This window comes from Danio rerio, chromosome 14 (genome assembly GCF_052040795.2).
Source record: "Danio rerio strain M-AB ecotype USA chromosome 14, GRCz13ab, whole genome shotgun sequence".
NCBI lineage: Eukaryota > Metazoa > Chordata > Actinopteri > Cypriniformes > Danionidae > Danio > Danio rerio.
The window spans coordinates 10077459-10101449 of NC_141034.1; the positions used below are offsets into that span (position 1 = coordinate 10077459).

Consider the following 23991-nt stretch of genomic DNA (forward strand, 5'->3'; position numbering starts at 1 on the left):
TGACGATTTGTCCCTCTTTAGCATTGAGAGCCATGAGTGAGAAGCTGCCGTCCGCCATTAAGGTTTTCACTTTGTACCTGCAAAAGATGGTTGGCTTGTTCGACTTCACACAGCATCACAAGAATCGGCTGCCACCTGAAAAAAGCAATGCATTCTGGTTAGACATTTAGTCCCACAATGTACTGTGAGAGCAAAACGAGAGCAGGTGCTCAGGTCAGATGCTGCAGTTGCTCAAAATTGGCTGTGAAAGACTTTCATGACAACACACTTTATTCTAATTGGTCAGAGTCTGTGACGAAAAGTATGACATGTGCTACATGGTTTAATCAGTAATTTATTTATTTATTACTCGTTTATTTATTAACCAAACTTTATCTTGAATAAATATATCAAAATATGTTCTTATTGATAAGAACAAATGTTTGAAAAAAAAACATTCTATATTAATAAAATAAAATAAAATTACATCGTCTTCATATATATATATATATATATATATATATATATATATATATATATATATATATATATATATATGAAGACTATGTAATTTATTTTTTTCAGAGGAAAAGTTTTACAGCAAGTGAAATTTTGTAGTCCGGGCTCCTGCTTCTGTGCCTGCAAACAGCAGATCTTGCCTGTAAGTTGCAGGCTAGTGTGGGTCAGCACGAACAAACCTCATGTCAGGGACTAAGAGGCATTATAAATGCAGAGTTTTAGGATGGCCAAATAAACACAGTAGTCTCCATAGATGACCTTCTTCTGAGCCACTTGTTTTTCATTTTCAGAAATAACGTTAGTCCTTTTTTGATTCTGCCGCTATGCTGATTCATTGCCATTCCATCATCTTGGACCACCAATTCATTGGAGTTTTAAGTTAAGACGGTCGCACTTCCCCATTCCATGTTGAACTGCTCTTGGACTTTTGATGGCTTTTCTGAGGTAAAAGTGATGCATTTGTACATTATTTACAAGCTGTTAAATAACATGCAGTCAGAACAATTGAGTGATTACATGAGGTGTTTTCCATTTTATTATGTTGGACTGTTTTTTTTAACCAGTAGGATTGATGTTCACAATTTGCCATGGCACATTATAGATTGTCAAAAAAGGTTTAAATAGGCAGAATTTAAATTTAAACTGGGATTTTCGTCTGGGCTTTTTATTATTGCAAGCATAAAGGTTGTGATTATTGGGTGCCAGATGTTCTACAAATAATGTTTAGTACACTGTAAAACAATTCTGGTTGCCTTAAATTCTTAAACTGAATCAAATTAACCTTATGAGTCCATTGAACTCATGTTAAACTGACATAAATCGTAAATTGTAAATTACGCTCACGTAAATTGTAGAATTAAGTTAGAACATGATTAACTTAGTTTAATAAGTTACAATGAACTAAAAGCATATGCTTTCAGGAATAATTGATCATATATTTTTTTTTACAGCATGAAGGTGTTCAAAAAAATGTCAAATAAAGAAGAATGTATTCTTCTAACCAGAAGAGCTGTAATGTTTATTGAAACAATGGATCCAGGAAACTGTAAATTGATGTAAAACTGTTCTTGTAATAATGGAATTTAAAACTACAGTTGGCTATTTTGGGGAGAAAGCACCCCTGATCTGTAATTGATATTATACTTGTACTTATTAATGGGAAACTCTATGTTTGTATTTTTACATAAAGCTAATAAATTTACAGGTTGATTAACTAATATGTTCAAGTGAAACAAATGATCCTGCTGTTGCTATAAATACTTTATGAAGCTCTGTAAAACACTACAATTGTTATATGTTTATTTCTGTTGTACTGTAATGTGATGGTTTTGAGGATTTGCCCAGACACAAGAACTCTCTCTCTCTCTCTCTCTCTCTCTCTATATATATATATATATATATATATATATATATATATATTGCAATCACATTTACTGATCCAAAAACTAACAAAAAGTGCTCAGGGGTAACTTAGATATTGTGTCGATACTTTTTGGGCAAGGGATACATCAGAATAAACAGCAAAACCAGTCCAAGGCAGAGAGAGAGATTGAAACTGTGTAAAAAAAAAAAAAAAGTGTAGTGTACAAATAAATTCACATAAACATGCAGGTAATTACATTCAGTGCATCCGGAAAGTATTCATAGCGCTTCACTTTTTTCACATTTGTTTATATTACAGCCTTATTCCACAATGGATTAAATTCATTTATTTCCTCAGAATTCTACACACAATACCCATAATGACAATGTAAAAAAGATTTTTTGAAATTGTTGCAAATTTATTAAAAATAAAAAACCTGAAATCACATGTACATCAGTATTCACAGCCTTTGCTCAGTACTTTGTTGATGCACCTTTGGCAGCAATTACAGCCTCAAGTCTTTTTGAATATGACACCACAAGCTTGGCACACCTGTCTTGGGGAATTTTTGCCCATTCCTCTTTGCAGTACCTCTCAAGCTCTATCAGGTTGGATGGGAAACAATGGTGTAGAGGCAGTTTTTAGATCTCTCCAGAGATGTTCAATAGGATTTCAGTCTGGGCTCTGGCTGAGCCACTCAAGGACATTCACCATGGTGTGGTGAAGCAACTCCATTTATATTTTGTTGGTGTGCTTTGGGTCATTGTCAAATCGTCACTCCAGTCTGAGGTCAAGAACACTCTGAAGCAGGTTTTCTTTCAGGATGTCTCTTTACATTGCTGCATTCATCTTTCCCTCTATCCTGACTAATCTTCCAGTTCCTGCTGCTGAAAAACATCCCCACAGCAGCTGGAATGGTATCAGCCTGGTGATGAGTGGTGCCTGGTTTTCTCCAAACATAACGCCTGGCATTCACACCAAAGAGTTAAATTTTAGTCTCATCAGACGAGAGTATTTTGTTTCTAATGGTCTGAGAGTCCTTCAGGTGCCTTTTGGCAAATTCCAGGTGGTGAGTGGCTTCCGTCTGGCCACTCTACCATACAGGCCTGATTGGTGGATTGCTGCACAGATGGTTGTCCTTCTGTAAGGTTCTCCTCTCTCTACAGAAGAACACTAGAGCTCAGACAGAGTGACCATCGGGTTATTGATCACCCCCCTGACTAAGGTCCTTCTCCCCCGATCACTCAGCTTAGATGGCTGGCCAGCTCTAAATTCCAAACATCTTCCACTCATGGATGATGGAGGCCACTGTGTGGAATCGGAACTTTCAGAGCAGCAGAAATTTCTCTGTAACCTTTTTCCAGCCTTGTGCCTGGAGACAATACTGTCTCTGAGATCTACAGAAAATTCTTTGTCTTCATGCTTGGTTTGTGCTTTGACATGCACTGTCAACCCTGGGACCTTATATAGACAGGTGTATGCCTTTTCAAATCATGTCCAATCAACTGAATTTACCACAGGTGAACTCCAATTAAGCTGCTGAAACATCTCAAAAATAATCAGTGGAAACAGAATGTACCTGAGCTCAAAACACAGGCTGTGAATAATTATGTACATGTGATTTTCCAGGTTTTTTTATTTTTAATAAATTTGCAACAAGGCGATGCGGTGGCGCAGTAGGTAGTGCTGTCGCCTCACAGCAAGAAGGTCGCTGGTTCGAGCCTCAGCTGGGTTAGTTGAAGTTTGCATGTTTGTCCGTAGTGTATGTGTGTGAATGAGAGTGTATAAGTGTTTCCCAGTGATGGGTTGCAGCTGGATAGGCATCCGCTGCATAAAACATGTGCTAGATAAGTTGGCGGTTCATTCCGCTGTGGCAACCCCAGAATAACAAAAGGACTAAGCCAAAACAAAAATTAATTAATTAATTTTGATTCACTAATTTTGATTCACTATTTCATTTGTTGCCAGGTTTTTTTTTTTTTGAAAAATAAATGTTGCTAGATCAGTATGAAAAGTTGCTAAGTTGGTAGCACTGAGGCTGCCCAAACAAATGTAACAGTAGAAGCAGCGGGGAAGATGCTTAAAGTTTAGGGCGAGGATGCCCTCTGCTGACAGAATTGAGAACTTGTAGACCTATCGTGGCATTTAATTTAGTTAATAGAAGTTAAAGTCTGGATAAGTCAGTCATTTGGTTTTCTCATGAAGAAAACTGCCCTTGATATTGGCTAATTTGTTACATTTCAATAAATGTCACATAATGATGAGTTAAATTAAATGGGATGTTTTTGATCATCTAGTTGTTATATAATTGAATAGTAAGCAAAAGCACCAATTGTCATTGGAAAAAAAATAAGTTAGTATTATTTGATGTTGTATGATTATATTCAGTTAAACTATTATTATTTATCTTTTTATAAAGTTGAATATAAGATATGTCTTAATTTTATAATAACAGTTTTTTAACTCAATGACTTCACTCAGCTGTTTACAATGCAAAAATGAGGATGTCTTAAGTTTATATTTAATCTATAGAAATAATAAGCCCGTTAAATACAATTAGGTTACTGCACCTTTAATCTTTCCATCTCTGCAAAAGTGAAAGACCTTCTCCAAACAGAGTCATAGACAGACAGCTGTTCCAGACTCCAGTAGACAAAAAAGCTATTCGCTGTCATCTGCCTTTAAATATGTAGCGGACTGCAGCTCTTCAGTCCAGCTGCTGATGCTGCTGCTGTTTCGTCCTCAATGCCATGCTGAAAACATCCGACAACAAGCTTTTCTCCTGATCGTTAAAAGCTTCGGTGAGTCCCTCAGAATTATGCCATTATTAATGTTGATGTTTTCCAACAGTTTTACTGCATGTGGTCGGTGACTTTACTTCATTTTAAAGGTTATTAGGCCTAGGAAATGTAGCGTGGTATGAAAGACACTTGGGTTAAATGACACCGCGATTGCACCGTACAAGTAATATTGATATTAACAAACGAGGAATGTTGCAGTGATTGTGTTACGGGATGAATCGAGCGCACCAGCAGCAGTTCACACAGGATTCATTCTTACGTTTACCTCGAGGGACCCAACGGAATGCAACTCTTGCCTGAACTATTTTTAACTTGGCACGAGTCTGGAAATGAGCGTAGACAAAAGCATCTCTATGTGGGAACCAGCAAAGGATCACAAAGCGCAGAATGCGTTTTTATGGCGTGACAGAAGTAGACTCGATGGCATTTTTTAATTAAATCATAGACAGCAAAGTCTATGAAGGTGGGACGTGCTCTCAAGTCATAATAAACATTGTAAAGTACTTTGAGTTTATTTCTGTTTTTGTTTTTATAACTACAACAAATATGTACACCCTAAAAATGCTGGGTTATTTTGGGTAGGGCTGCACGACACACGGAAAAAAAAAAACTGACATTGCAATAGTATTATTCACTGCGATATACACTTGCCAGCTACTTCGTTGGATGTCCTCTATTGGATTGAGATCTGGTGACTGTGGAGGCCATTTGAGTACAGAATTAACATGACTTATTGTCATGTTTAAGTAACCAGTCTGAGATGATTGACGCTTTATGACATGGCGCGTTATCCTGCTGGAAGTAGCCATTAGAAGATGGGTATACTGTGGTCATAAAGGGATGGACATGGTCAAAAACAATACTCAGATAGGCTGCAGCACTGATACTATGCTCAATTGGTACTAATTGGCCCAAAGTGTGTCAAGAAAATATCCCCCACGCTGCTGCTGCTGTAGCCCATCTGCCTCAAGGTTGTACGTGTTGTGTGTTCAGAGATCCTCTTCTGCATACCTCGGTTGTAACGAGTGGTTATTTGAGTTATTGTTGTCTTTCTAGCCGCTCGAACCAGTCTGGCCATTCTCCTCTGACCTCTAGCATCAAGGCATTTGTGCCCACAGAACTGTCACTCGCTGGATAGTTTCTCTTTTCAGACCATTCTCTGTAAACACTAGAGATAGTTGTGCGTGAAAATCCTAGTAGATCAGCAGTTTCTGAAATACTCAGACCAGCCTGTCTGGCACCAACAACCATGCTACATTCAAAGACACTTTAATAACTTTTCTTTCCTATTCTGAACTGCAGAACTGCAACAGATAGGCTTGACCATGTCTACATGGCTAAATGCATCGAGTTGCTGCCATGTGATTGGCAGTTAGACAGGTGTACCTAATAATGTGGCCAGTGAGTGTTTATGGCGATATAAGCACAATTTCAGCAAATGACTTAAATAGCTCGTGAAGACTTCATAGTTTTAGATAGATTGGGATTATTCTGCAGGGAAGCACATCTGCATAAAATATCATTTAAATAATGACAAGCAAAGTTAAAGACAACAGAGAAAATATGCAAATAAAAAATGATTTATGATTTTTTGGAAAGTCAAACAATATTCAGAAGCAGAAATTAAATAATCACTGTATAAAAAAAATAATAATAACACTATTGTTTTAATTCAATATATAATTATATAATGTATAATGAATCTTGGCGATGCAGTGGCGCAGTAGGTTGCCTAACAGCAAGGAAGGTCGCTGGTTCGAGACTTGGCTGGGTCAGCTGGCGTTTCTGTGTGGAGTTTGCATGTTCTCCCTGCATTCCCGTGGGTGACACCGGGTACTCTGGTTTCCCCCACAGTCCAAACACATGCAGTACAGGTGAATTGGGTAGGCTAAATTGTCCGTATTGTATGGATGTGTTTGGATATTTCCAAAGATGGGTTGCAGCTGGAAGGGCATCCGCTACGTATAACATATGCTGGATAAGTTGGCGGTTCATTCCGCTGTGGTGACCCCAGATTAATAAAGGGACTAAGCTGAAAATGAATGAATGAATGAAAAATGTATCTTTAAGCTACAAACGTTTTATTTATTGTGCCCAAATGGCAGTAATTTGCTAATAATAATGTGTTAAAAACACATGCAAATAATAATCTTTCACTCTAAGGTTAAAATATGATTTTACTCCAGTATGTTGTTATATAACTATAATCTTAACTACATTGCAAATTCCTGCAATGTGATTATTGCGTACTCGCACATTGCGATATCGACGCTGAAACGATATATTGTGCAGCCCTAACTTTAGGTATATGTTTGGGTAAAAATGCTGGGTTCCACACAATTCCTTCATGTTGTCCCAACACAAATTAATTTCACTAATTGTTATTTATTGTTAATTGTTATTATTTGTTAACTAAACCGATTGCTGGTTTATTCATTCATTCATTTTCTTGTTGGCTTAGTCCCTTTATTAATCCGGGGTCGTCACAGCGGAATGAACCGCCAACTTATCCAGCAAGTTTTTACACAGCAGATACCCTTCCAGCCGCAACCCATCTCTGGGAAACATCCACACACACACTCATTCACTACAGACAATTTAGCCTACCCAAATCACCTGTAAGCCACGCGAACGCAGGGAGACCATGCAAACTCCACACAGAAACGCCAGCTGAGCCGAGGCTCGAACCAGCGACCTTCTTGCTGTGAGGCGACAGGACTACCTACTGCGCCACTGCTTCGTCCTGATTTAGTTTATTTAATTAAATTAAATTGATTATAAAACCTTATTTAATCTACCATTTGGGTTTGTCCATATTTTATTTAAATTTATTTGTAGTGAAATAACCCATCTTTTTTTTTAAGTGTACAGATTAGTAGACCATATACAATACATTGCATGTGAATGTTCCTCAGGATATTTATTGGCTGTACTGTGATAAGTTTAGTGCAGTTTTTTTCTGACATCTATTGTACACTGCAAAAAATTCAGGGTTATGCACAATTCATTCATGTTGTCCCAGCACAAACCCATTAAGTTAACTTCATGAATTTAAATGGATTAAACATAAGACAATTAAGTTGTAAACATCCCAAGAATTATGTTGTTTCAGCTCATTTTAAATAAGTCATTTGAACAAACTGTGAAATCCTTATTTTGAGTGTACCTTTAGTACATTCAGTACTAGTTTATCAGAAATATGAATCCTGCAAGTATATCAGTTTATGATTGCTTCTCGATAAATGGTAATGGAAGAAGGATTGCTTGAAAATCAGTAATTCCTGTATTTGTTGTTGAATATACATCTCACCATCACTAGCTAATTAGCTGTACTGCTTTAAAAAATTTGTTTACATAAACAATTTGGGGAATTAGATTCCTGCAGACAGGATTTGTACACATTAGTTTATTTTATATTGTGTTAATGAGTAAATTACTGTATAAAAAGACATAGGCTGAGCTAAAACACATAGATGATGAGGTGGAGGGTAGGGTTTCAATCATTTGAGGATGAGAATAATTCATGCGGTGTCATCAGTGAATGTTGGTTGTAGAGGTCATGAGAATGCTGAGTCATACTGCAGAACAGCTTTCTCATGCTTACCTGCTTTCCTCTTTTATAAATAGAGGCCACAATTTGTAAGTTGATCCAATGTCATAACCGAATCAGCAATTTCTATAGAAAGACTATGAGCCATGAAAGGTGGCATAAAAACACACTTCTTTGTTTACTTCATGCTAATACCATTCAAAGAGGTTTTCACTGTTTACATGCTAGGGCTGTTATATATGTGCCACTAGCATACCATCTGGCAGACTTCACAGGCAGTGTTTTTACATGTTAAAGAAACACACTTTTTTTTAGGGGAAATAGACCCATTCAAGTCACTTATAGTGTAACAGGTGAATTTTTATATTTTTTTATTCATTCAGTCGATATATGTTTCTGGCAGGAGCACTTTTAGCATAGCTTAGCTTAGCTTAGCATAAATTATTGAATTAGACTTCTCTGTAGTTACATCGGGTACTAAAACCAACAGAAAAGTTACTATTTTCTAGGTTGATATGTCTAGGAAATATACTCTATTACCCACTCACTCCTGTATATAATAAAGCTTTTAATGAGTTTTAAAAAAATTAATTCTGACAAAAATTGATCAATCAACTGATTGATCTTAAAACAATTTAGTTGTCCCAAAGAAAACTCAAGAATTGTGCGGTTTCAACTTATTTTAAATAAGCAGGGGAGGCACCATGTAACACGGGGTAAAATGTAACACAGAGTTTTAAGGTCTTTGCTCAGGGTTAACGATGTTAACCATGCTTCAAAGGTTTTCACCACAGTGTTGGCACATGTCTTCCTGCCAATTTTTGAAAAAAGAAACGCAGATGAAACCATTTTTGCAGCATAAAAGTATTTTTATTATACTCAATATTTTTTTTAATAATTGAGGGTGTTTTAACCGAATCTAGCACTGAACTGGGAGAGATTCTGGAAGTTTTCCTTTGTCAAATATTAGCGCTATATTTTTTAAAAATATAATTCTCTCTAATTAAATTGTAAGCACTTCTCTCTTTGTGCCATGTCCTTTGGAAGCCCAAATTAAGAAACAGAACAAGCCCTGTGGAAAAAGCAGCGTTTGGACGCCATTTAAGCTTTCACTGCTTTAACATTACAGTGCCTCTGGCCACGCCTCTTCGCTGGGCAGGGTGTGTGCGTGAGGTGAATGTACATAACCTGAAGCGTTTGTGATCTCACTTACCCGGACTTATTTTTTTGTAGTCCCCAAATTTTTTAGCTGTAGACTAATGTAAGCTAACTCTGTAAAAGCCAATGTCTTCCTTTGCATTGAACTTTGAGTGTATTACATTCAGATATGTTGCTTATGTTCACAAAGCTACATTACACATCAACTAAAGTTTAAAATATGTTATTGTAGTGGACCATCCCTTTAAAACTTGTGGGTGGGGTAAATAGTACAATTTTTACTCCTGCCACTTTTGGCATACTGCACAGAATTCATAGGTCTGGCGTTCATACTTTTCAGTGCTCATTTGTCGGAGAGGCTTGTGTGTTGTTGGTAAAAACAGAATATGGCTTGTCTAACCCCATTACTTTGTTCATTATTTGGCCAAAACCAAAAAAGTGTTACTCTGTGCCCCGCTCTCCTCTAGTATGAACAAACAGAAAATATTTTTTTTGAACGTAACCTATGAATTTACCCAACAATCTAAAGGAAAGGAATTTTCTCAAACTGTTTTTAACAAACAAGGTTTTGACAAAAAAAAAACATCACCATCATACCTAAAGAGACAGTTCACCCAAAACAGCCAAAAAATTGTAACAAACCACTTTAAGTTCTTTCTACCGCTCAACCCAATAGAAGACATATTGAAGAAACCTGCAACCATTGACTTCCACATTTGTTTTTCCAATTACGGAAGTCAATGGTTCACAGCTTTTATCAATAATATATTCATTTAGGTTTAACAGAAGAAGAAAAAAAAGACATAAAGACTTAGAACCACTTGAGAGTGAGTAAATAAGACTCTAAATTTTAATTTTGGGTGAGATCTTCCTTTAAAGTAATGTACTTCGCTAGATAAGTCTGGTTTCTCTCAAGGAGACATTGAAAAATAAACAGTATTTATGGCAGATTTTTAGAATAACTCGAATAGACTGAAATGTTAAACAATGTTATGATAATAAATACTTTTCAGGCTGTTGAAGTGTATCTATCAGTGGCTGAGTAAAAACAGAGGGTGTCGAGGGGTTGAGTTGCTCTCACCACATGCCTGGATGACAAGATAAAGGGACTTGTTAACATGAAATGTGCCCTGATGCAGCTTAGTGGCTGATTATCTCTCAGAGCCAAGAGAGTCAGATGGCGTGACAAAAACAAACATTCTGAAAGCTGGAGAGACCATTCAGGCTGTGTGTGACCATTACCTGCCATATAGTGTAACTCTTTCCCTTTTGTGTGATTTCTAACCTTCTTTGTAAGCGACAGAGGGGTATGACAGACCAGGAGAGCCCCACTGTGGATGATCCCCCTCCAACATACCCAATCTTCCTCCTTGTCTTTTTCTTCTTCATCACCGGCCTTCTGGGTTTTCTAATCTGTCACTTATTGAAGACGAAGGGCTACCGCTGTGAATTGGAAGAGGATGAAGAAGACTGTGAAGGCAAACTGGGAGCAGACCAAGATGGCAAGTCATGTCAACCTTTGTTTTATCGAATTCATACGTATTAAAGGGATAGTTCTCCTAAAAAAGAAAATTCTGCCATAATTTACACACTGTTTACACGTTCTAAACATGCTTGACGTTCTTTCTTCTGTTAAATACAAGATAAGATATTTTAGAGAAAACTGGAAACCTGTATTCATTGATGTGTTTGTTTTTCTTACTATGGAAGTTAATGGTTTTCAGCTGTCTTCAAAATATGCTCTTTAGTGTTCAACAGGAGGAAGAAACTCATAAAGGTTACATAAAACCACTTGAGGCTGAGTAAATAGTAAGCAAACGGAAACTTTGGGGTGAACTATACCCTTAAGAAAAAATCTAATGAAATGAAAATAAATTTGAGTAACAATATAATAACTGCACCCTGTTAATCATATATGAAGCATTAGCAAAAAGCTAATTCATCATTTGTTAAGCATTTACTTAACAATAGTGGACATTAGTAAGCAGTTTAGAAATAAAACTGAAATTGTGGTATTCCTGGCTTATAAAAACATATATAATGTGCTTTAAGAGTGTTTTTTGTTTATGATAGTTTTTTCATGTCTAAATTAAGTATTGCATTATTAAAAAAGTAAATGATAAAAAATATGTTTTTTGCATTCTTACCTAAAAATGAAAATATTGAACAGTTTAAACATCACTGAATAAGACTGAAACGTTTCATCATACACTCAAAAATATTCAAACTACTTATTTAAAATAATCAACTTAATTGTTTTATGTTCAATCTACTTAAATTTGTAAAAACAATTAAGTTAACTTAATTGATTTGAGTTGAGACAACTTAAAGGAATTATGTGGCATTTTACTCAATTAATCATTTTACACTCAAAAAAATAAATAAATAAATAAATATATATATATATATATATATATATATATATATATTAGCCTGTTCAAACTACTTAATTAAAATGAGCTGGAACAACACAATTCTTGAGATTTTATTGGGCCAACTTCATTTTTTTATGTTCAATCCACATAAATTTGTTAAAATTGTTAAGTTAACTTACAAGTCCCTTGTGTTGGGACAACATGAATGAATTGTGTGGAACCCTGCATTATATACAGCGTATGTTCGATCTACTTAATTTGTAAAAACAATTAACTCAATTGATTTGAGTTGGGACAACATGAAGGAATTATGTTATTTGTACAGTGTATTCACTCAGAAAAATGGTTGTTTAAACTCCTTATTTAAAATGAGCTGAAGCAACACAATTCTTGATATTGGTTGGGACAACTTAGCTGTTTTAAGTTCAGTCCACTTAAATTAGTTAAGTTAACTTAATTGATTTGTGTTAGGACAACATTAATGAATTGTGTGGAGCCCAGCATTTTTACAGTGTTTTAATATTGTTAAAATTATTATGTTCTTGTTGTTTCATCAAACTTGTTGCATGCACACAAAAAAGTAGAATTTTTTAACTGTGCAGTTATTCTGTTTTTGGATAAGATTGCAAAGATTCATTTTTCATTTGATAAAGTTTCTTTTGATAAAGAACAGTTTTGTTTTTCTATCTTGAAATTAATATTTTTGGTTCTGAACCACTCTGTCGTTCATTTCCTTTGTTCTGTTTAGAATATAAGCAAAACATACAGTTGAAGTCAGAATTATTAGCCCCCTGAATAAATAGACCTAATTTCTGTAAAACGGAGAGAAGATTTTTTCAACACATTTCTAAACTTAATAGTTTTATTTGCTCATCTCTAATAACCGATTCATTTTATCTTTGTCATGATGACAGTAAATAATATTTGATTAGATATTTTTCTAGACACTTCTATACAGCTTTAAGTGACATTTAAAGGCTTAACTAGGTTAATAAGGTTAACTAGGCAGGTTAGGGTAATTAGGCAAGTTATTGTACAATGATGGTTTGTTCTGTAGACTATCGAAAAAAATTTTATCTTAAATGGGCCTATCATTTTGTTCTTAAAATCGTGTTTGAAAAATTAATAACTTTGTTTATTTTAGCTGAAATAAAACAAATAAGACTTTCTCCAGAAGAAAAAATATTATCAGACATACTGTAAAAAATTTCCTTGCTCTGTTAAACATTCTTTGGGAAATATTTAAAAAATAAAAAGAAAACAAAGGGGGGCTAATAATTCCGACTTCAACTGTAAATAGTCCTCACAAAACTGTAGAAATGTATGTTGATAAAGTGTAACAGAGCCCAGCTAGCGAAGTGCTATGCAACTAAACCTCACAGACGCTAGAGGTGATCTTTATGGTCTTTAGCCTCCTTGTTAAAGTAACCGACTCCTATACAAAGAGTCGCTGGTTCGATCTCAACTCAGACTGGGTTGGGTGCAGCAGGACCAATGGGTTACATGTGGGGGTTCGTCCGGGATGGGAATGAGGTTTAGGGGGTGAGTGTAATGGAGGCCAGCTAGCAAAGTGCTATGCATGTGAACCTCACTCCTCTGACCTCTAAAAGTGCTCAAGGGCTAAACGATAGAGGCCATGGTCTTAAGCCTCCTTGTTAGCAACTGACTCCCATACAAAGAATCACCGGTTTTATCCGAGCTCAGACCATGTTGGGTGTTGTAGGACCGGTGGGTTACTAAAGCATGTATTAACATACAGAATAACTATTAGTATACGAATGAATACTAAGATATATAAATGTTCGTTTGAAGTTCATTTATCATTTCCTTACTCATTCTGAATGATCTTATAAAACACCAAATAATTCTAAGTAACTGGTTTGTATATAATGCAATAGTTTAGTAATTAACAAATAATTATTAACAGTCAATCATTAAGCACATTATACGTGTACAAATAAGTGAAGAAAACAGCATTTGCTGCTGTATAAACTGCTTACTAATGTCTGTTAATGTCCTTCTAACTATTTGACTTATTATTTAAGAAATTATTAATAGGTGGCACAGTGGCTTAGCACATAGCACTTTCGCTTCACAGCAAGAAGGTCACTGGTTCAAGACCCGGCTAGGCCAGTTGCCATTTCATAGTTTACATGTTCTCATCATGTTGTTGTGGGTTTCCTCCGGGTGCTTCAGGTTTCCCCCACAGTCCAAAGACATGCACTATAGGTGAATGTGTGTGCTTGTGAGAGTGTACAAGTGTTTCCCAGTACTGGGTTGCACCTGGAAGGGCATACGCTGTGTAAAACATATGCTGGAATAGTTGATAGTTCATTCCGCTATGGCGACCCCTGATAAAGTGTGCAGTTATTATGAAGTGTTATCTAGTTTTTAGAAATTAACAAGTGCATTGTATATATTATAACTGATTTGAGAAATTAAAATTCTTTTTACTTTTGTAGCTATGTTCCATAGAAGTTATTTGTCTTCAAGGTTCTTGGCTTAACATCAAGACATCCCTCAGATCGTGTGTTAACGTAATCTGTCATTGGATCCAAAAATAAACACAGTTTTTCCATTGACCTTTTGAATTTCCCCCGGACATTTATGGGTAGCTGGGATATTATATGATAAATAGATTTATTAATACATTTTTTCACCCACAGAGGACACAGAATGAGGATCACTCTAAATCTGTTTATGACTTTAATTAAACATTGTTAAAATGAAGTTGTGACTATAACCTTTGCCAGTGAGGTTGGAAATACCTCATTGTTCAACTGAATGTAACAGACACTACCACTGGAAGACTTTATATGCTTAAAGGGACAGTTCACCCACTCCAAATAACAATAATATCCATTCATTCATTTTCTTGTCGGCTTAGTCCCTTTATTAATCCGGGGTTGCCACAGCGGAATGAACCGCCAACTTATCCAACAAGTTTTTAGGCAGCACACATTCACACACACACACTCATACACTACGGAAAATTTTGCCTAGCCAATTCACCTGTACTGCATGTTTTTGGACTGTGGGGGAAACCGGAGCACCCGGAGAAAACCCACGCGATCGCAAGAAGAACATGCAAACTCCACACAGAAACGCCAACTGAGCCGAGGCTCGAACCAGCGACCCAGTGACCTTCTTGCTGTAAGGCGACAGCACTACCTACTGCGCCGCTGCTTCGCCTCATAATAATAATAATAATAATAATAATAATAATAATAATAATAATAATGTCATCATTTACTCTTTCCTGATTTGTTCCAAATAATTTTTTAATACAAAAGAAGTTAAATTATAAAATGTTGGAAACCTGTTACCATTGACCTCCATTACATTTGTTTTTCCTACTATGCAATGGTTACTGGTTTCCAGCATTCTCTACTACAAACAAAATGTTGTTATTTTTTTTTGTTTTTTTGGGGGGGGGGTGAACAGTTCCTTTAAACATTGCATGTTATGATTAGTTCACTAGCTATATATGAGAGTAAATTTTGAGGACTCAAAAAGGCAATTTTAATTAATTTAGTTATTTAAATTGATCATCATCTTGATCTAATGGAGGATTTACCCATATGGGCAAAGCCAGGGTTTGACATTAAACAAATCTCCTTAAACTGAACAAACTAAAAGTGTATTGACACATTTTTGTACAATCATGATCAAAGATTATTTAAAAAAATATTGAAAATCTCTGTTTTCCCTCCAGATGTATCAGAAGACAGTCAAGACACTGTGGAACAAATTCTGAAGTGTATCATTGAGAATGAAGGTACAGAAAAAGTGCATTATTAAATTCTACATCTATTTCAATGACATAAAATGTATGGAGCTGCATTTTATTTATAATCCTTCATGTATTTAAATAGTTTCTTACAACCTTTCTTATGGTTTTGTGTTCCAGCTAATGTGGAGGCCTTCAGAGAGATGTTGGTTGGCCAAAATGTTTGTGAGCATTATGACCCACGGTATAATAATTTAATTATTTACTGTCATAAAAATATAAAAAACAGCCTTCAGGTCACATTTGTCTCATTTTAATTAACATGTGGATTGAAAAGTTGTAGTTAGTACTACTGTAGTTTAAGTCACAATTCATGCTATTACTTCTGGCTTATTATCTATAGTTGAAGTCAGAATTATTAGCCCCCCTTTGATTTTTTTTTTTTTTTTAATATTTCCCAAATGATGTTTAACAGATTAAGGAAATTTTCACATTATGTCTGATAATATTTTTTCTTCTGGAGAAAGTCTTATTTGTTTTATTTCGGCTAGTTATTCATTTTTTAAATGTAATTTTGAGGACAAAATTATTAGCCCGTTTAAGCTATATCTTTTTTCAATAGTCTACTGAACAAACCATGGTTATACAAAAACTTGCCTAATTACCCTATCCTGCCTAGTTAACCTAATTAAACTAGTTAAGCCTTTAAATGTCACTTTAAGCTGTATAGAAGTGTCTTGAAAAATGTCTATTCAAATATTATTTACTGTCATCATGGAAAAGATCAAATAAATCAGTTATTAGAAATGAGTTACTAAAACCATTATGTTTAGAAATTTGTTGGAAAAAATCTCTCCGTGACAGAAATTGGGGAAAAATAAACAGGGGGGCTAATAATTCAAGGGGGCTAATATTTCTGACTTCAACTGTACCTATGATTCGCATATCAACACAATTTTTTTGGTAGTAATAAAGTATGATTTTATTCTACATCCCTAGTCCTACCCAAAACCTAAATCCAACTTGTTAATTATTAATAATTAGCTAATTAACATTCTATCGAGCTAATAGTCTTTATTAAAGGTTTGTTTATGACATGAATTGTGACTTAAAAATAAAGTATTACCAAAGTTTTTATATATATATATATATATATATATATATATATATATATATATATATATATATATATATATATATATATTGCATGCAAAAGCAGCTATGGACATACATAGACATATTGTATCGGACTTCTGGTGTCAATGGATTCACGCTATATTTACACTGTAAAAATTGCTGTGAAATTAACAGTATTACTGGCAATTTTGGATGTAAAAAACAGAATTTTTTGCTGCTTGATAGTTTGAAAATTTATCTTGAGAAATTACATCTGCATTGAAAAACTAGGAGAAGCAGTTTTAACATGAAGTGACATGACATCTGACGTACCAACACTGTCTCAAGGCAATTTGTAACTTTTTGATTTAGAGGCTAATTCGTATGAATTCGTACGATCTAATTTGTACAATTTAGTACGATTTGCTCATCCCCCAATGATGGTTGGGTTTAGGGGTGGGGTTAGGTGCCACGCCTTCTTTTTAAAATCGTACAATTTCGTACGACTAAACTTGTACGAATTCGTACGAACTTGCCACTAAACTGGCAAAACGTAAAATACGTTTTCTCGTGAGATCAGGCTTTTTAGTGAAGTGATTTATTTTTTAATTTTTACATTTTTAGTGAAGTAATTTATTTTATAATTATCTTGTTTTCACCCAGGCTGCGTCATAAAGACAGTGTCGGTGGTCTTCCCCTTCACCACCACACAGTTCATCTCGGAGGTGAAATCAGCTCTTGTGTTCACTGCATGCAAGGACAAATCTTAAAAACGCGACGCAGAAGCCGCGTGGCCAAAAGCAAAGCCCGGCCAGGAGAGCAGACTGTGTTTTCTGTGGGCAGGTGAGACTATTAACTGTGTGAATTACATTATCAGTTAAACCAGTACTGGACAAAGTGTTTTTTTTTTTTAATTTATCAAAACACTACCTAATTAATCAATATCTTCTTCGGATACTAAAGTTTCTATCAAGGAAATTAGACAAAAGAAATAAATATTAGCTGGAGAACCATATTTGTTCAAGGCATAGAGGTAAATAATCAGTTAATATATGAGCAATATCACACGAGTAGCAGTGTGCTATGGCTGTATATCAGCACTGGTGGGAGGCGTGCGCGGCCGAGTGCCTTAGCGCCCCACCAGTGCTGATATACAGCCATACTCGTGTGATGTTGCGTTTATACAACAGTTCGACGGCACAATCTTGTACATAAAAAAGAAAATCAAACACAGAGAGTCTAAAACCCTTTTGTTTTAGGAACTACTTTCTTCCGCCATTCATTCACATCTGCAGCTGACATCAGAAACCGTAACTAATTCACCAACATCACTTTAGAGCTAGTGTTTGAATGATTCTCTATAGCGTAATGTGAAATGGCGCTTCTGATGTGTGACCCCTTTAAGGTGATGACAAAACAGCAAATTTTGCTCACATTTAAGAATATAAGGCTGAACGTGACATGAAATGGCATCCGTCTACAGAGATTTCTCACCAGACGAGAGGGGTCTGGATGCAGACCTGGTGCAGTGCAATCTGAGCTGCATCGAATGCTTTTTAATGGGCTCACCTAACCCCACCCCTAACCCTACCCCTCACCGGGATGTCACTCGCTCCATTTGAGTGCATTGTGACTGACATTGCGTCGCTGAGTGATGCAATCTCAGCCTGCATCATAAAGGCTGCATCCAGATACTATTGCACCAGACTGCTGTTGTGTTTGCGATAAGGAGGGACAAGGCTGAATCCAGCTTCTTATTTGCAGCTTCATATTGACTTTATCCGGTCCACCTTAAAAACCACAAGGCTTTTCAGCTTTTTATTTGCGCTCAAAAGGACACACTCAGCAAGGGCTTATTATGCGGTTCTGGCGCAATCTTGTGGATAGACAACATCAACCCTGTTTGGCCCCCGACAAGCTGTCTCTCAGAAATTGTAAATATTTTAAAATAGGCACTGTTCTTGCAAATAAACTGCATAGTTGCAATTTAAACAACTACATTCTCAACTAAAAAAGCCTCAAAAGTATATTTTGTTGTGTAACAGCAGTAATATTTGCTGGCTGTATTTGGTCAAAGTAATACACAAAGGGTAAAGAGGCTATCAGCCAATCAGATTTGAGATCCAGACAGAACTGTTGTATATATGTATATATATATATATATATATATATATATATATATATATATATATATATATATATATATATATATATATATATATATATATTTATATATATATAAGTCACTGGACTTGTTATTTTAGGGGTACTTATATATATCGCGGGCTGAAAAGTTTGAGTACCCCTGCTGTAAACTATCGACAAATTTTTTTTAGCTTAAATGGGCTAAAAATTTTTACCTTAACATTATTATTAAAAATTTTAAAAACTGCTTTTATTCTAGCCGAAATAAATCAAATAAGACTTTCTCCAGAAGAAAACATATTATTAGACATACTGTGAAAATTTCCTTGCTCTGTTAAACACAATTTGGGAAATATTTAAAAAATAAGAAAAATTCAAAGGGGGGCTAATAATTCGGACTTCTTCTTTTTCTTTACATCAGAAAAAGTGTCATGACCTATTTTTTGTCTCAGTGATGGTACACTTTAATAAGCGGATAGATTAATTTTTAACATAATTAAACTGCAGTTTTACTGTATTAATGGGACAGTTCACCTAAAAAAACTCTGTCATCATTTGCTCATGCTTTAATTGTTCCAAACCAATTTGAGTTTAAATAGACTGTTAACTAAAAGACAGTTGAAAACCTCCCAGATAGCAAAGAATTCGGGCCCATATTTGGCATAAATCTGGCCCAGCAGGCATCCATCCGGCACTGGCATACAGCATGGGTTTGGCAGAGGTGGCACCGTCTTTAAGAATGGCACAGAATACTTGGGCCAGATGTAAAATCTAGTATTTGGCTCAGATGTTAATAATTGACATGTGGGCCATGTAAGTTTGGCCTATCTTGACCCACATTTAAAATACATTTTTATTATTTTCAAATAAAGAAAAACAAAATCTACCTATTAGGTTGCTTCGAGAAAAAGGATACCCATAGCACACTTAAAGCGCAATGATTCATGGGTTTATCAATTTCATTGCAGTAGTAACACACCAAAATATCTTGCCCAGTTCAGGCTCAGTTATGGGTAGGCCCACAAGGAATCTGCGCGTGCAGAAGTGCGCAGATTTTTAGCCGATCATTAATTTTGTTTATTTATTTGTGTAAATGTGTGTACATTGATGTTATTTCAGTTCTAAAATTAATTTCAGTAATATTATTGACTAATATGAAAATATTTATATCATTTATTTTTAATACAGTTTGTAAAGTAATATTTTCTGTCTTTTAGTAGATATATTTTAGTAGATATATATATATAAGTGGAAATAATTGGATTGGCATTGTAAACATTAAATACAAGTTAAAAAGGTATTACTTTTTATGTTATATATTGAGGTTTTAGTTATGATACTCCCAAAATAATTCTGCAGAAATTTGCTAATTTTTACCAAAATTCTGTGCAGAAATAGCAAAAAATGTACGCAGATTCCGTCTGGCCCTAGTTATGGGTTATTAACTTGGCTGAAACTTGGCCCAGAAATGGTCCATCTTTGGCCCTTGTCTGAAAGCCACACTTGGTCCAGTCATGTACCATAATTTACTGCGGCATGTGGGCCAGGCAAAAGATAATTGTGTGGGCCAGAGCTGGGCCAGAGATATTTTGCTATGTGGGCTGTAACCATTAAGTTCCATATATTTTTTTTTCTAACTATGGATGTCAATGGTTTCCAACATTCTTTAGAATATCAACAGAACACAAAAATGGTTTAAAACAAGCCAAGGGTGAGTAAATAATGACATAATTTTGATTTTTGGGTGAACTATCCCTATATATTTTTTTATAAGAATTTTTTTTTTCTTGTCCAAAAATAGGGGAAAAATATTTCCCACCCTGACTCATTGGGAATATGGGCTACATTTTTGCAAACGTTACAAATCCAACAGCGGCTGAAAATTTTTTTTTTGTGATTCTCAAATACATTACTGTGCACAATTCAATTCAATTCATCTTTATTTCCATAGCGCTTTTACAATGTAGACTGTGTCAAAGCAGCTTAACATACAAATTCTAGTTAATAGAAACTGTGTCAGTCCAGTTTTCAGAGTTGAAGTTTAGTTCAGTGTGGTTTAATTTTCTGAAAGTCCAAACACTAAAGAGCAAATCCATCGATGCGCAACTCCACAAGGCCCAAACCAAGCAAGCCAGTTGCAACAGCAAATAAAATCACCTCACGTTCAACTGACTCGCACCCTTCCCTTAATCCAACCGATAGTGTTTTCAAAAGCAAAACAGGAAAAGTGGATCATGGGTTTTACCATCATTTTATTTTACATTGCTTTTTTACCTGGTTCCTGGAACCGTCCTTCACCAGACACAAACCCAGTCAGCCCCAAGTGCGACACTGTACAAGGCGAGCTACCGAGCAAACTGCTTTTATTTATCAATAATATATTCCTGTAAGCATCAGTAGTGTGAAAACAAAAGTAGTGCATTGGCATCATACCACATTCGTTTTACCCAGAAAATGCAGCCAAATGTAAGCTCAAGTATGTTTTTGTGGTTTACAAAAATGTGGCCTTGGCCTTGTATTTCAGAACGGGCCTTGATTGAAAAATGTATGAGCATGCATGAAATGTAGATGTTGAAAATTTAATTTTTCAACATAGGCTTATTCTGAAAATGTAGCCCTACTGTATATACATTTCTGGAGATCGCGAATTGTGTAGCCAGAAGTATGTATAGCTGCATTTCATCTATGAAACGAACGCTATGTCGCGGTATGATGCCATTCCTTTTTCTGCTACCAGCTAACCACTTGGCTCTATGTTGACAGCTTTTCCACTGTAACTTGTTTGTCTAAAGGCTCACCACGGATGGTGGAAAATTTGAGACACAGAGTTGACTGTGTCAACAAGGTTTGAGTCCAGTGAAGAACAGTTCCAAAAAGCAAGCAAGACAAGAACAAAAGTCAAAAAATAAATAAAACAAACAAGTAAATAACACGGTGAGAATGTGGTAAAATCTGAAAATGGGGTAAAAATCAGGCTGCTGTGAGGGCTTTACTGGATTGCTTTTCAAAACACTGTCATTGGGTTTAGGGAAGTGGGTGGACACTGGTCAATTGGTGCTTTTTAAAACACTATCGGTTGGGCGGATTTACACGAGAAGAGCAGGCTTGAATTGCACTTAAGAGAGAAATTTGAGATCTCAAAAAAACATACACAGAAGCCTCTGGTGGATTCGGGAAAACAAAAACTGCATAAAATGTAGCTCCTGGGACGTATTTGGCGCTTCCCAGAAATGTACACAGGGGTACTTAATCAGAACAAGCCTGGTTTGTAATTTTTAGCCCTTAAACATTATTCTTTTCATCCGAAGCATTAAAAATAAATAGAAATGTAAAGTCAGACAAGTGTGTTTTGATGGTGTGTTGTTCACTGTTAAATATCTGGCAATGAAGTATAATTAAGATTAGCAAGATTTACAAAAAAACTTATATATTATATAATAATGCTATATTAAATAGTACTTATTACCAACAATACTACTTTTCATATATAAATAGTAATTATTATTAATATTACAATATTAAATATTACTTATTACCAACATTAATTACCTGAATTCACAGATTCCGTGTCACCCACATGGACAAGAGAAACAGCCTTCACGGGTCAATGAATCTTCCTACCCCCAAGCCAGGAAACACATCGAATGACACAACGCTCTCAGACAGCAGGACGGGATTGAAGGAAACTTCACTGAAGTCTCAGGAGGAATACAACATCCGCAACATGTTTAAAGACTCTGGAGCAACTAACGGCAAAGTCCCAAATGTAGGCAAACGGAAGAAGAGTGTGACTTTGCTGGGCTTTTACAAGACTAGTAGTCCTGTGGAGATCAAAGCAGGGCCGGAAGTATTTGTGGAGGACAAAGAAGGATCAACCACTGCTGATCAGCTCTCCATCTCACTGGAAGAATGCTTGAGCTCCGTTCCGGTGTCTCCCTCTGACACTGAAGCAGCTTTAAATCAAAATTCAAATAAAGGTTCTGGTTATAAATTAGATGAGACTGTTAGGGAGAACAGCCCAGAGAAACAAAAGCCTGAGGATGATGAGACTTTAAATGCGAAATCGCAAGAGAAATTAAGTACGAGCACGGCAGAGATTGTTGATGATAGTTCTAAAGGATGCTCTAGATTTTCTGTGGTACGAACTGTGGAGGAGGCTGTCGTCATACCTGCAGCTGATACCGACAACAGAGGCGAAAGTACAGTACAACAAGATGACCCTAAGACTGAGCAAATTAGTCAGAAGAGTATAGACAGCAGCAAATAATCAGTAAACTAATAGACCATAGATATGATTACAGAATCCCAGCCCCACAAATATTAACGCCGGTCAGACAATCGTGTTTAAAGGAACACTTCACTTCAAAAACTCGCAAAAACTCACAAAAGTGTTTAGATAATTTTCCTACTTAAAGTTTGACTCTTCTGTAGTTACATCGTGCATGAAGACAGATACATTCATTCATTGATTTTCCTTTGGCTTAGTCCTAAGGACTGAGCCTGAAGGGACTATGTTTCTCGGCGGGCCTGGGAACGCCTCAGGATCCCCCTGGAGGACCTGGAGGAAGTGTCTGGGAAGAGGGAATGAATAATGAATGAATAATATAAAATAAATTGAATTGATTAAAAATGGTCAAAACTCAACTGTTTATCTCTAGGGAAGTGGTAAAATTAGTCTATTTTCAAAAACAGTATAGTGTCCTTTGAGAATGTGACAAGTTTTTGACCCTGGGCCACACAATGAGTCTTAAATTGCACATGTAAACTTGTGCGAATAGCTAAAAACGAATTGTATTCTGTACAAACTTCTATAGAATATTAAATAAAAATGTTATGTAAACATGTCATGTCATGCACTCAAAATATGACTTTTGCTGCTTAAGTTTTTTTGAGGGACAACTCTTAAATTTGTATAAATGATTTGGTTAACTTAGTCTATTTGTGTTGTGACAACATGAAGGACCTATGTGGAACCCGGCATTTTTTTTCAGTATGTGTACATTACTAAGCACTTCAATTTGACAGGTTTAAAGGTGATTCTTTCAATATTTCGATTTTTTGGATCCCTCAGGTACAGATGTTCAAATAGTTGTATCCCAGTCAAATATAGTCACATTGTAACAATCCAAACATCAATATAAAGCTTATTTAGTTAGCGTTTATTTGATTTCAATTTCCAAAAGTTGTAAGACTTAAGACTGGCTTGTGGTCGAGGGTCACATATGGAAAATGTATCAATTGTCATTACTCTGCTT

The 23991-nt window shown here is 35.7% G+C and overlaps 1 protein-coding gene across 3 annotated transcripts; it reads left to right on the top strand.

The window, feature by feature from the left end:
• The first annotated feature begins 4450 nt into the window (after positions 1–4450).
• On the top strand, positions 4451–23583 carry rell2 (RELT like 2). 3 transcript variants are annotated; one of them, XM_087280792.1, is made up of 6 exons: positions 4451–4662; positions 10674–10872; positions 15461–15523; positions 15656–15719; positions 17255–17434; positions 22298–23580. In XM_087280792.1, exons 2-6 carry the CDS (start codon positions 10680–10682, stop codon positions 23001–23003), a joined length of 1206 nt encoding a protein of 401 aa, XP_087136918.1. In that variant the 5' UTR covers positions 4451–4662; positions 10674–10679; the 3' UTR covers positions 23004–23580. The 3 variants fall into 3 exon arrangements, with proteins under 3 accessions (XP_087136918.1, XP_087136919.1, NP_001035391.1); XM_087280793.1 differs by having other exon boundaries at positions 4463–4662; positions 10668–10872; NM_001040301.1 differs by lacking the exon at positions 4451–4662 and having other exon boundaries at positions 10585–10872; positions 22298–23583.
• The last annotated feature ends 408 nt before the right edge of the window (positions 23584–23991 follow it).

Bases quoted from the DNA above. Each gene is read 5' to 3' on its own strand.
- rell2 (XM_087280792.1), top strand. From the start codon at position 10,680: ATGACAGACCAGGAGAGCCCCACTGTGGATGATCCCCCTCCAACATAC. The intron at 10,873-15,460 runs GCAAGTCATGTC...TTTTCCCTCCAG, and splicing joins ACTGGGAGCAGACCAAGATG to ATGTATCAGAAGACAGTCAA. The intron at 15,524-15,655 runs GTACAGAAAAAG...TTTGTGTTCCAG, and splicing joins GTGTATCATTGAGAATGAAG to CTAATGTGGAGGCCTTCAGA.